Source organism: Helianthus annuus, chromosome 10, assembly GCF_002127325.2.
Source record: "Helianthus annuus cultivar XRQ/B chromosome 10, HanXRQr2.0-SUNRISE, whole genome shotgun sequence".
NCBI lineage: Eukaryota > Viridiplantae > Streptophyta > Magnoliopsida > Asterales > Asteraceae > Helianthus > Helianthus annuus.
The window spans coordinates 121,353,372-121,368,351 of record NC_035442.2 but is presented as its reverse complement, the minus strand read 5'-3'; the positions used below and the strand labels follow the sequence as shown (position 1 = coordinate 121,368,351).

The following is a 14,980-nucleotide window of genomic DNA, read 5'->3' as shown; positions in this document are numbered from 1 at the left end:
TTAGCTATTCAAAAAAAAAAAGCAAAATAAAACATTTTTATTGATTGAAATTATTCTTTTTTCCTTCTTGCAAAGATTTTTTTTTCTCATATCATATGAATCCTTCACTAAAAAATAAAATAAAAAGGTAATTTCCTGTGAATATACATATTAAATCACATAATATACTAATAACATAAAATTAGTGAGGCTATATTGATATTGATAATAAATGTATCAGCTGAGAAATGACTAATATACGTTAAGGCCACGTGTAACGGAGCATTATAGGGGCTTGATAATGCCTCCAACACCGCCCCCTTGGGCATTATACATGGCATGAAGAAGGAGAGACGTTTCTAGTATAATGTCCAATGGGGAGAAAACAAAACGGGAAATAAAGATTGAAAGGGCATTAAGAGGTGTTAACCATTACACATTTTTTTAAAACGATGTTATGATGCTGATATGTCGGAAAATGCCCCTTAAAAAGGCATTAACCATTAAGGATGGTCTAATGGTATTAATGGGGCTTGACCAAATATATATTATGCAATCAATCGTAGTTTTTTTCGGATGTTCTTGATGGTATCTCTATTGGTTTTAGTTTAGATGTATATGTTTTGGTGATTATTTTCAAGATTTTTTTTCTCTTGGTGTCTTGTGGTGAACGTTTGTGTTAGTTTTAATTGATAATCAAACAATTTTTAGACTACTCCAAGTTAGTTATAATGTTTTGTTTAAAAAGAAGCATGCAAAATATAACACTAAAAATAAACCTGTTTTAAAGTAATTGACCGAATGTGTCTCATGTCCCTGAATCGACTTTTTCTTAAGGAAATCCAATGCTAACACACACAAAGATGGAACTTGCAACATCTTCCATTCATTAACATGTATTACAAACAGGTTTCAAAGAATGAATTTTGCCGTTTAGGTTTCTAAACTCGAGATGAGGGTAAGTAAAGAATGAGTCAATCAAATAGATGAACCCGACTTATACACTCGGGTTTTGGGAAGTTGGTTTGTCATTTTGGGTTATAAGGGTTGGAACACCGTTGTTCTCAGAGCCATAAACGTGGCCCATCTTGGCCCGTTTGGTCTCGAGATATCGTTTGTTGTGCTTTGTAATTGGAGTCACAAGGGGAACTCTGCCTGCAACTTCCAAACCATAGCCCTTGAGCCCAATGTACTTAGCAGGGTTGTTTGTCATCAACTTCATTGTACTCACTCCTAAATCTCTTAAAATCTGCATATGGTTTCATTAAAACACAAATTTATGAACAAGAAATATAAATAAAACGATTCAAAGAATCCGAAATTCAAGGCGGTAACCTGACCTGTTTTATCTCTAGTGGGCCCACGATTAAATCAAAAGGTTTAGTTAAAAAAATGAACCGGGTCAAAGAAGACAAGTAGGTCAAAAGCTTCCTAAATGTATTTATTTGATATTGTTTGTAATCATAATTAACGCACTGTCTATGAAAGAATTTTGAAAAAACAAATGTTTCGGCGCATTGTGCTATGTTTTATCTCTAGTGGGTCAAACAGGGTAACGCTATAAGAAGGTTATGGGTCAAACGGATTGAAAGTCATTTTTAGCGTACTCAATGCATAAATCTCCTAAATTCCAAAAGGATATCGACACGTGTTTTACATCGATGGAAAACCATAAAAATGAATCTCAGTACAATACCGATATAGACGTTGTTTGGGCCGGTTTAGTTCGGTTCGTCATGGTAACGGTACAACATCAACATTCACAACAGGCTACAGCACACAATACCGGAAATATACTGTATTTTCAATAAAACTTATTTCGAAGAGAAAAAAAAAAACTAAATGCAGCTACGTATTTAGTTTTTCAAAAAAAAAAAATTAAGGAACGAAATTTACAAGAGAAAAATAAAGCTATTGGTTAAAGATGTATAGCTATATTATAATGAGGGAAATCGAAACAGAGAAAAAAATATAAAAGTTTTATAACCCAAGAGTTGTATGATGTAACCCAATATATGAAGTCGTGTTTTAAATCGTTCGAAAACCATAAAAACAAATACCAATACTGGCTTCGATAACACGGATGCTATCGTCGGTCGGTACCCGCTCGGTTTGCCACCGTATGTTATATCGAATAGTATATGGAATAGTGTACTACCTTTTCAATAAAATTTATATCAAAAGGTCGAAATATAGGTTACCTCATCCGGGTATTTAGTATTTTATAAGGAAAAACTAACGAACGGAAGTTATAAGAAGAAAATAAACTATTGGCTTAAAGGCGTTTTTATATATAGTATAAAGGGTGAACTTTGAAACTTAAAAAATTAAAAATAAAATGTCAATATCACTGTAAATGACCAAGTTGCAACGGTATATATCAGTAAAAATAATAAGTTGAAACTTAAAAAATAAAAATAAAATGCCAATATCACTTTAAATGACCAAGTTGCAACAGTATATATCAGTAAAAATAATAATAAGTAGGAAAAAAAAACTTTTGCAAAAAATGGTTAAATTAAAAATAAAATTTAGGAAAGAAAAATAAACATGCACAAAATCCTAGATTTGAAAATGCACCAATCAAATTGATTTACTATTCATTCTAATCTTGCAAATGTTATATAGTAAAAAAATAAATAAATTACCTGTGCACCGATACCGTACTCCCTGGAATCAACGGGCAAACCGAGCTCCTCATTAGCTTCAACTGTATCACGTCCATCATCTTGCAAGTTATAAGCGCGAAGTTTGTGACCTAACCCGATACCCCTTCCCTCATGGCCTCTGAGATAGACCAAAACGCCCCTGCCCGCCTCTTCTATTTGTTGCATTGCAAGGGCCAATTGGTTACCACAATCACATCTTGCAGACCCGAATATGTCACCCGTTAAGCATTCTGAATGTACCCTAACAAGAATGTCCTTCCCATCACCAATGTCACCCTATTTAAAAATGAGAAAATGATTCATCAAACTAATAAGTAAACGGGTTGATTTTCAACCTATATATATAATACTTTTGTAAATGTTTCCTTACCTTGACCATAGCGATATGTTCGATTCCATCTAAGACGGATCTATAACAGTAAGCAACAAACGGGCCCCATGTAGTGGGTATACGTGCAGCAGAAGCACGTTCCACTAGCATATCCGTCTTCCTTCTATACCTGCCAAATTCAAACCCATGTCAACAAACGCCATTATTTCATAAACTGACAATTCGGAACACACATAAGATCGCCGCCTACCTGATCAAATCAGCTATAGATATGATCTTTAAATTTTCCCTTTTGACAAACTCTAGCAGCTTCGGCAATCTAGCCATGGAACCATCATCGTCCACAATCTCACATAAGACGGCTACAGGGTCAAACCCAGCTAACACAGCTAGGTCAACTGACGCTTCCGTATGACCCGCTCGTTTTAAAACACCACCTTCCCTGTATTTCAATGGAAATATGTGTCCTGGGCGGTTGAAATCTGCAGGCTGTGAGTCTTTGGAAGCTAAAGCTTTTATAGTTACCGCCCTATCACGTGCTGACACCCCCGTAGTTGTACCGTGTTTTGCATCCTACATGCCAACATATTGTCAATACACATATTCATTTGTAAATAACATAGTTGTTAAAAGCCATCGCCTCTTGCGCCTAGGCCCATTTTTCAGGCAAGGCGAGGTAGTTGCGCTTTAAGTCGAGGAAATTGCGCTTTAATTCTCCAGGTGATGGTTCAGGCGCACATTCCGGCGAGATTCCTAGATTCCGGAGAGTTTCCGGCCAAATTCTCTAAATTCCGACAAGATTCTAGCCAAATTTCTACTTTTATCTAAGGATAACTACTTTTCTACACTAATACACTAATATTTTTAGAACTTTTGGTTCTAAACAGAAGATATATAGTTTTATATAATAGATTTTGTTTATTTTATTTGAAGAATAGTATTCTTTTTCTGATACATAATATAGTTTAACTTTTTTTCATTATGCGCTTAATTTTTCTCAGGCCATCGCTTTTTTTGCGCTTTACGCCTAGGCCCCAGGCGAGGCCTATGCGCCTTAAGTGCGCTTAGCGCCTTTAATAACTATGGTAAATAATAAAATATGGTTTTTAGCAAAAATGTAAAATATATCAAAAACTATACATACCACTGATACTGTGAAGGCTGTACACATCTTGTCTGCGTTATCTTTATGAGTAACCATTAAAGGAAGTTCCAGTCGATCCAAATCTTCGTCTTTCATGCTTACACAAACTATCCCAGTTCCATGTTTAACGATAAAAGCCATAGCCTCTGGAGTAACACACGATGCTGCCATTATCAAATCTCCTTCATTTTCTCTGTCTTCATCATCAACAACCACTACCATCTGCAACATAAATCAAAATTTGGTATAAAATAAAGCGACGCCAAAACTTAAACGGTATTAAAATATTTCACTTTCTTCGGCTCAAAACTAAACGCAACAGTTTTTTTATGGTTAAGAAGTGATTTTACTTGCAAGTTGCAACTCTCACTAATCCTACATTTTTTATAAATGCCGTAAATCAATGGTATCTTAAGTGAATTAAGAGAAACTGCATGAACTGCACAAAGGTGTTTCAAAAATAATATATTAAAATGTTTCAAAAATATGACAAGTATCCATCCGTTTTAACCGATCTGTTTTTACCCATACAAAATAATATCCATCTGTTTTAACCTGTTACCAAAAATGCTCATTTCGCCGCCTCTAGCTTTTTGTCAAAATTCAATGCAAAATAATGTTTTTATCGGTCAATAACCTTTGCAAAGTATTGATAGCAGTATTTTGATCCACTAGGTGCTCGCTAGTTTAACATTATAGAGAATTATTAAATTATTTGACTACCGATAAAAATATCCTTACATTAAACTATGTGTCAACTCACATAATTTGCGAAATTTTATTATCACAAGATGGGAAAATCACAGCTTTTAGCAGTGTATATAAAAAAAAGGAAATGAAAAAATGCAAAACCTTTCCCTGGCGTATATCTTCAATGGCCTCTGGAATGGACGAGAAGCCCGTAGTTGGCTGATCCAAACCGTATTCATCAGCACCAGATGAAAACCCGTTCACGCTAGGCGTTGTTTCAGCTGCTAGTGCATTCAACGCTATTGAATCAGGCTGTGTCATAATCCCAGATGATATACTAACGCCATTTTTGTCAACACCGTTAATCCCTTTTTGATTAACAGGATAACTACTATCTAATGAAGCTCTGAACCTTCCATCACCTTTACTTTTGGAGCATGATCGAGTAGTGAGATGGAGAAACGCCTCTGATGTATACCCGTTGGATGAAAACAGATTTACAAAGTGATGACCGTTATACGAGCTGACATTTGTGATCATCCTGCATCATAGTGATCATAGATAGTCCATTGTTAGAGGCACCGTTAAGATTAGAAGCTTAGTTGTTAAAAGCTATCGCCTCTTGCGCCTAGGCCCAATTTCCTAGCAAGGCGAGGCAATTGCACTTTAATTCTCCAGGTGATGGTTCATGCACATATTCCAGCGAGATTCCTAGATTCTGGGGAGTTTCCGGCCAAATTCTCTAAATTCAGGCAAGATTCCAGCTAGATTTCTATTTTATCTAATGAAAAATATTTTTCTACACTAATAAGCTAGCATTTATAACTTTTGGTACTAAATAGACGATATAAAATGTTATATAATAGCTTTAGTTTTATTTTATTTGAACAATCGTATTAATTTTCTATTATATAAAAATGTTTCAAGTTTTTTTGCTGTGCACTTTTTTTTTTCTCAGGCCCACGCTTTTTTTGCGCCTTGCGGCTGGGCCCTATGCGCCTTGAGTGCGCCTAACGCCTTTAATAACTATGACTCTTCCACCGCCATTTTTTTAAACTTTCATTAATTATGTGTTAGTTATTCACAAAATTCAATACTATTACACTTTTTGCCTTGAGGATAAGTTAAAAGATGCAACTTTGGTGTGAGAAATGAAGTGTTTGAAATAAAAATACCCTCAAAAATGCCAAAATGGAGGAATAATACTTATTACATCATAATCATACACAGAATCAATACCCATCAGTTATTGTGTAAAGATTAACAAGATCTATAAGTAATTCTGATCCCAAATAATGACAGCAAGGGATAACTGACAGAAACCCTTTTGGTATCTATCTCCAACTCTCAAATATCAATAACAACAAACATTGAATAGTGTGAATCGAGCAGAAATTTCTCAAATTAACATGAATTCAAACGAACCCAAAAGCTTTGACAATAGATATAATAATTAAGAACAGAAAAATCCCAATTGTTATAGAAGAAAACGAGAGAGATGAAGGATAGAAAAGCTTACTTTGAGCGTAGAAGAGATGTGGATGCAGAAGACATGTTAATGGAAGCCATGAATCCGTTGAATTGAAGAGAAAAAGCCCAAATTGGTGGGTGTTTTATAGACGAGTGAAAGAAGGGAATGAGAAAGAGAAGCAACTCGGAAACGATTGGTGTACAATCTACATCACCCCACCAATCCAATTTGCCAAATTGGTGGCTGCTTTACACACGTTTTTTTATTAAACGCGAGAATTTGATTGGTATCGGTTCAGTTGATTACAGTATTAACGTCATTATAGAAACTGAAAGATAATTAGAAACCAAATTAATATTGAAACGTAGATTAAGATGACACGTTGAAACTGTATAATCAGTATTCTATAAATCACCGTGTTTCAAAAGTTATAAGATAAAAATAATATATATAAAATAATACGTTTGCGTACGGATCACTTGTACATTATTATTCGCAACTCTGGTTTAAGTTAAAATATATATATTGATACATAGATAAAAATAAGCACAACTCTGGTTTAAGTTAAAATATATATATTGATACATAAATAAAAATAAGCACATACGTTCTGACAGTAAACTCAATATTCATTGTATATTAAAAGTTATAAAAGAAAAACTATTATTGTTGCGAAATACAAACAACTATATAATCAGAAAAATGTCCCACTTACTCTTTCTTGTTATACCTCACATGCACCATGTATAATTGATTATATAATTCTGATAGTTCTCTTTTTAGAATTGTATCAATATTGAATGTATTCATCATTGTAAGAGTAAGAAAAAGGATGTTTATAACAAAATTGATATAAAATAACAAAAATTACAAGTAGAGGCTGTTAGTTTTTTAAAAAAAATAGAGCAAAAAAAAAAATACTGTAGTGATACGTTTGAAATTTAGTTTCAATCTCAGCAAAATTAAAAAATTATTTTGAAAGTTTAAAACATTTCGTGTTAACCAGAGCTGGCTCAAAAAAATTTTAGGCTTATGCTTTAAATTCTATGATTCAAATGTCACTATGTATGTATAATTATAGATTATGAACCTCAATATCAACAATCTTGAATTCAAAATCAACTACATATAACTTTTTTCTAGAATTTACGACCCAGGAGAAAAAAGGACCCAAAACTTTTGTTTTATTTCACTCCCCTTAAGCTAAGCCAACACTGGGAGTTAAATGTCATTTTAGTCCCTGTGTTTTGGGTCATTTTGTCTGTTTAGTCTAAAAATTTAATTTTCGTCTGTGTGTCCAAAAAGGTTTCATCGTTTCCATTTTAGTCCACTGGGTTAACTTCATCCATTATTTCTTTTAACAAGAAATGCAATTCAGTCATTTTATATGGCTGAATTGCCTTTCTAGTTAACAAAATTACATATAAAATGACCGAATTGCCTTTCTCGTTAACAGAAAAAATGGATGAAGTTAACTGAGTTGACTAAAGTGACAACGGTGAAACATTTTTGGACTCACAAATAAAAAATGAAACCTTTAAATTAAACTGAAAAAAAAAAGGATTTGATGGAACATGATGAGGCTGCTGAATTCTAGTGGAGATAATTAATAAAAATGAAAAATTAATGCCATATATATAGCATACCAACCTGGCTTTGTTGGCATGCTCTGACTTTCAAGTTTGACTTCTCCCACTATTCCAATGTTGGTCAACATGGCATAACAAGTGATGTTTTTTTTTTTGAAAGTACACTTCATTAACAACCAGTCGACTCAAATCAGGCCGACCAAGAAAACGCTACAAGAAAATTACATATTTACAAAGGAAGCCCACTCTTCCCAAATAATCCCTTTGTGCTTAGATCTATTCGAATACCATAAGAATCCTAACGCTTTTATTTCACTAATAATCCTATCAATCCTTACCGGACTATTAGAAAATAACAACTTGTTCCTGGCTCGCCATAAACTCCAACATGTAATGATAATTATACCGTGCACCGCCTCCTTCTTCTTATCCGAAGCCCGGAGATCCTTATGAAAGACAAGAAGATCCTTTATCGAAAACGCATATATGAAAGGAATCCTACACCACTGACTAACCCCATTCCAAACGATCGAAGAAACATAGCAAGCCGTAAACAAGTGTTCGGCAGACTCGTCTGCGGAAGAACACATCGGGCAGCTCGGGTCACCTTGAAGAATATTCCTCTTCCTTAAAGCTACCTTAGTCGGGATTTTTTCCATTTCCGCTCTCCACATGTGGATGTTGCATTTATCGGGAACCCAATGACACCAATCCATAACAAAGCTATGACTCACAATCCTGTCCGAATAGCACAGACTCTTAACAGATTTAACAGAGAATATACCTTTACTATGAGGAGACCACCGCCAATTATCAGGTCTGTCGACAATCTGAACCGATTCAAGAAGGCTGCAAAGCTGCTGAATTTCCGAGATCAAACCAGAATCCGACAAGTCCGATTTCCAGTTCCATGAAAACTCCGTTCCCGAGCCAATTCTTTTAACCCTATCGGCGACAAAACATTTTTTATCAGCCTCCAAACGGAATAAATCAGGGTGTTTCAGCTTGAGCGGTTCGGCTGTGATCCAAGGATCGAGCCAAAATAAAATTTTTTTCCCCATTGCCAACGACTCCCTGTATATAATTCATGAGATGGAGACCTCCAACTTTACTGTGTAACAGAACTTTAACAATGTTATTCCAAACTCCTTTCAGCGTTTTCTTGAACGGAAAGCCTTCACATCCAACCCGGCTAGAGTGAAAAGCAGCAATAATTTTTCTCCAGAAGCAGTTAACCTCAATTTTATAACGCCAGCCCCATTTAGTTAAAAGCGAAATATTAACTTCCGATAGTTTGTTTAAACCCAATCCCCCATCCTTTTTATGGTTCGACACCCGGTCCCATGGTTCGACACCCGGTCCCAATCGACCCAATGCATTTTCCTTTCCTCAAGAGAACCACCCCATAGGAATTTTCTAATCATGGACTCCAAGTCGGATATCACCTTCTTGGGAGCTTTGTATAATGAAAAATAATAACAAGGTAAGCTCTCCATGACTGATTTTATAATAACAACCCTTCCGCCAATAGATAACATGTTCGATTTCCATTTAGCCAACTGACTACGGAATATATCATACACAGGTTGCCAGTTAATTATTCGGTTCATATTCGCACCAACTTTAAGGCCAAGATACTTGAACGGAAGGAGATCCGGTTTACAACCCACCTCGCTAGCCATCTCACTGGTTTCCTCCATCCCCACCCCAATACCATATAAGTTGGATTTTTCGATGTTAATTTTGAGGCCCGAACAAATATAGAAACACCGAAGCACTCTAACAATGTTCACCACTTCAGACTTGGACCATTCACCCACAACAATAGAATCGTCCGCATACAAAAGATGCGTAATTACCGGCCCGTTATTAGGGGTAGCAATGCCTTTAATCAAATCCGCATTTTTAGCACTGTTAATCATACACGATAGAGCCTCCATAACAACTAGAAAAGAAACGGAGAGAGCGGATCTCCCTACCTCATACCTTTTTCGCATCTGAAAAGGAACGTAGGAGCCCCATTGACTAGCACAGACGAAGAAGCCGACTTAAGAATTCCCAAAATCCATTTACACCACAAATCAGGGAAGCCCATTTGAGAAAGAATACTGATAACGAAATTCCAATTAACGTTGTCATAGACTTTTTCAAGTGATGATAAATTGTGGTTTATGATACTTCACATTTTTTTCATTATGTGAACAAATTAAAATAGGGTTTGTAATACCCTACAATTCTGGTTTACTATGGGAAATTCGTGACTAATGTATAACTATGTGAACAGATTTCATTGCCAGTTTTAATAAAAACCAAGAACAGTCAAGTAAAAATTTCAAATCTATCTCGCATTCATCTTCCCATCGATCCAAGAGCGAAACTTATGATGTAAGGAAAAGTTGCTCATATAAATATTTAATCTCCTGCAAATCCACGGACTTCATCAGAGATGTTATGAGACGACTCGAAGAAATCGATACTATCTTAGACGTTAGCGAGTACTCTAAGAAATACATGATTAAGTTTGCCTCCTAGTCCTTCAAAGGTGAGGCTGAATTTAATAGGCATCTCAATTTAATAGGCATCTCTCAGTCGTTGGTAGATTCAATTCACTACTATAATTTAATGATATAGTTTCTATAAATAAATTTTTTATATAACATTAACATTTTTTTATATATTATTGAGAACTTTGCGACTACCTTTCAATTAAATTTGACTGAAAATCTATAACCCCACTATTTTTCTACATTTACAAGATAAAGTAGACTATTCGCTCACCCAAACTCAAATCTCTTTAATTCCCGACACTCTCTCAACAATCCGACCCCCAAATCTCTGCCCTATGGTTTAGTCCGGCGTTGATGTGCGCAAAATGCAACATATAAATTACATCAAATGTGGCATAAAACTAACCCTTTTTTAGTACAAATGTTGGAAAAAGTGTGTTTTTGTCTTCCTTTTGTATTTTAAGGATTAAATGAGCTCAAATGAACAAAAGAAGCAAAAAAGGCAGCTAAATCTAACATAAATACAAGAAAAGGAACAAAAGTGGCATGCCCAACCCCCCGAAAGCATATTCCCAAGCAAAAACAAGAGAACAGAAGGCTGAACACGCCCCGTGCTCAATGAGCACGGGGGCGTGCCCAAGTGTCAGCAGAAAAGACATAGTTGTAGAAGCTTCTATCACCCACCACGGGGGCGTGCCCAGCAGACACGGGGCCGTGGTCAACTCTAAGATTCGCAGATACGCTTCTGCACACGGGGTCGTGCCCAGCGGACACAGGGGCGTGGTCAACCAATGCAAACAAACTGCAATTAATGAAGAAAGAGAAGAGGGATGGACACGGGGCCGTGCCCAAGCTTCTGTTCAGGCTATAAATAGGGGTGCTTGGCTTACTTGCAAATCATCCCTTGGCACACCACCTCTCTCACACTTCACTCACACTCCACCACCACCACAACACCATCATCCACAACCATCATCCATCATAGAGTGTGTGAGTAGTCTCCGGATCCAAGATTGATAGTAAGAGTTCTTGACAATCAAAGGCCATGTTTGCCTAAGTCTCTTACATCACTTGGTGAAGACAAGCATTTAGTGTAATACTTTTTATTTTTAATCTTTTCGTACTTTTTATTTGTTATGTATTAATGACTTTAATAACTAGTTTCTTATGTTGAAGGTGAATCTTCCTTATCATTTGTCTGTGGTGTCTTGGCATTATTTTACTATCTATATAAAATAAAAGATTTTCACCATTCATATCTCCACGGTCTATATGGAGATATGTTGGCTACCTGCTCGGGGGTTAAGGGAATGGTTTGGTAAGAGTCTTGCCTTGTTCAGTGTATAGATCCTACAAGGACCTCGGTTAAATTTAGTAGGACCTCCTTCAATACCCACCGGTATTGGATGACGGGGGTCCAAACTCTTTGATCCCCTCATATGTAAACTACTATTAAAACTTTAACCCGGCTACTTAGGACTGTATCCCTGCTGACTCAAACTACTTAGCTGAGGGTAACGTCACCTTCAAAAGAGGGGCCTACCACATTACGCATTAATAACTTAATTAATTATCTTTCAATAATCCGACCCTTTAGGATTGTATCCTTGCTGACTCAAACTACTGGGTTCAGGATAACGTCACCTTCAAAAGAGGGGCCTACTACAATAACTTAGATAATCTCTTAAAAAGTGCAAAAGTGCGGAAATAATCAAAGGTTACACTAAAGGCGATTCGAATCCAAGTGATTCATCTTGTCTATCTGTTTTTATTTTTATTTTCAGCATTTTAGTTTTTATTTTCTAGTTTAAAACCTTTTTCCAAATTTTTGATTTGATTAGACGTTGAGGATAAACCGGTATTAAAAGCTCTTGTGTCCTTGGACGACCTCGGTATCTTACCAACACTATACTACGCTCACGATGGGTGCACTTGCATATATATGCGTTTGGTGTTAGTAAATATCGTGTTTTATAAATTTAAAACTTGACTAAAGTGGTTAAAAAGGGCTAAAAATATATATAAAAATATAGTACACCACACACGCATCAAGTTTTTGGCGCCGTTGCCGGGGACACAAGGATTTTAAGAAAGCTTAAAATTGACGGCCTAATCAGTTTTTCAAACCTTTTTCAAAATGCGCGCACATTTTTCTGCATTTTAGTTAGTTTTGCATTTACAATAGGTTGAACACGGGCCGTGCTCACTGAACACGGGGCCGTGCTGCATATTTTTCATAAAAACACCCAGATACAGAGTCTGAACACGGGGTTGTGCTCACTGAACACACCCCCGTGCTGTACAAAACTAGTAACTTTTATTCAAACGCCCAGATACAGACCCTGAACACGGGCCGTGTCCACTGAACACGGGGACGTGCCAGCCTCTGTTTCTGTTTTTATTTTCGTTTTCTGGTCCCGAGACTCTGTTGTGGTCTGCTGAGTGATTCTTATGGATCAACACTCAGGAGGCTACAACTACACCTATGAGGAGGATGATTATAGGGAAGACTATTGCACCATTTGTGGTGACCCGCACTCGGTACAATTTTGTGACTTATTTCAACCATCCACTTCATACACCTATTATGAGGAGCCCAGGTATGAGCCATCGACTTCATACACATCCTATGAAGACCACAGGTATGAACCTTCTCCCTTATACTCATATTTTGATGAACCAAGGTATGAGCCCTCATACTCATACTTTGAGGAACCAAGATATGAGCCACCACCTTCATATACTTATATGAGGAACCATGGCGTGAACAACCCACCTCATATGAGTATTATGAAGAACAAAATTACGACCCTTATCCATTATATGCTTACAATGAAGAACAATGGTGCGAACCATCTACTTCATATGAGTATTATGAGGAACCAAGGATCGAACATCCGGATTCAAGCTTTGAGGATCCCGATCCTTATTCTATCACCGAAGTAACCGAAAAGATACTAGAACACCTTAAAACTATTGAGCGTTACATAAAAGAATCTCGCGCAAGGGAAGAGGAGTCCCGCGCAAGGGAAGAGTTAACTTGTAATAATAACGAAGAAATAGTTGAAAAGGTGAAAATGGAAGAACAAATAAGTGATAAACCGACACATGAGTTAAACAACGAAAAAGGTGAGTCCGATAACGTTAAAATTCAAGAAGAGTCTAATTTTCAAGAAACTAATCTCTTGTCACCTTCTTTCGAAAATCATTGTTTAGTACCCACTCATGCTAAGTTTTTAAAAGAGTTAAACACTAACACAAAAATTGACGAAATGGTAAGGATTAACTTAACAAATGATCAAACTTCACTAATAAAATAAGACCCATTTGAAATCAACATTACACCGGTTCCATGTTTTTTTCAAAACTCCTTTATTAGTAATATTACAATTAATAAAGATCTTTGTGTTAACATAATGCCAAACTACATTTTTGAAAAATTAAGTATTAGTGATTTTTCTCCACGTCAAATACCCATTTTTCTATCTAATCGGAAAATTATAAAATCAATCGCTATAGTTGAGGACGTCTTGGTCCAAACAAATCAAATGGTAATCCCAGCGGACTTTGTCATCCTTGATGACGCTCCTCTAGTATTGGAACGACCTTTTGTAAAAACACACGAAGCCTTGAAAAACCGAAAGTACAATAATCTATCTATTCAATTAGGGGCATTTAAAAAAGTGTCGATCTTGAGCGTTCAATGAAATATCCATTCGGCAATAATGACCCCCTAATTGAAGATGAAGTTAAACCACCCGATACAAGTGAAAAGATTGACCACTTTGTTGAAGAAGAGGTCGCCATAGAACAAACTTTTATGGTTCTTGATAAAAGTGAGCAACCAAATAAGAAGTCTCCAAAAGACCCACCTCTTGAGCTCAAAGAACTTCCAAAAGGTTTGGAATATGCTTTTCTAGACAAAGATGGTAAATCACCTGTAATTATTTCGTCTAAATTAAGTAGTGTAAAAAAAGAAAAATTAACTACACTCTTGAAAAAACACAAAAATGCGATCGCTTGGAAGCTTGTAGATATTAAAGGAATAAGTCCTTCCATGTGCACGCACAAAATTTTAATGAATGATGACTACAAATTGGTAATACAACCACAACGTAGAGTAAATCCAAATGTCCAAGAAGTGGTTAAAAACGAAGTCATCAAATTACTTGACGCCAGACTCATTTATCCTATCTCCGATAGTCCTTGGGTAAGTCTCGTCCAAGTAGTTTCTAAGAAAGGAGGTATGACAGTAATAACTAACGAGAAAAATGAATTAATACCAACAAGAACCGTCACAGGATGGAGAGTGTGTATAGATTATAGGCGATTAAATGAAGCAACACGGAAAGATCACTTTCCTTTGTCCTTCATTGATCAAATGTTAGAAAGATTATCCGGTCATAAATTTTATTGTTTCTTGGATGGTTTTTCAGGTTACTTTCAAATCCCGATAGCATCCGAAGACCAAGAAAAGACAACATTCACATGTCCCTATGGAACTTTTGCTTAACGACGCATGCCATTCGGTCTATGCAATGCCCCCGCAACTTTCCAACGTTGCATGGTGGCCATCTTCCATGACATGATAGAAAAGACA

At 36.2% G+C, this 14,980-nt stretch overlaps 1 protein-coding gene across 1 annotated transcript; it reads right to left on the bottom strand.

Annotated features, from left to right (window-relative positions):
- Positions 1-761: 761 nt before the first annotated feature.
- Positions 762-6,502, bottom strand: LOC110885782 (bifunctional riboflavin biosynthesis protein RIBA 1, chloroplastic). The gene is made up of 7 exons (XM_022133491.2): positions 6,333-6,502; positions 4,976-5,354; positions 4,124-4,345; positions 3,230-3,552; positions 3,019-3,148; positions 2,628-2,924; positions 762-1,228 (listed from the first exon to the last, which is right to left on the bottom strand). The coding sequence occupies exons 1-7, from the start codon at positions 6,380-6,382 to the stop codon at positions 977-979; spliced, it is 1,653 nt and encodes a 550-aa protein (XP_021989183.1). The 5' UTR covers positions 6,383-6,502; the 3' UTR covers positions 762-976.
- Between the last annotated feature and the right edge of the window lie 8,478 nt (positions 6,503-14,980).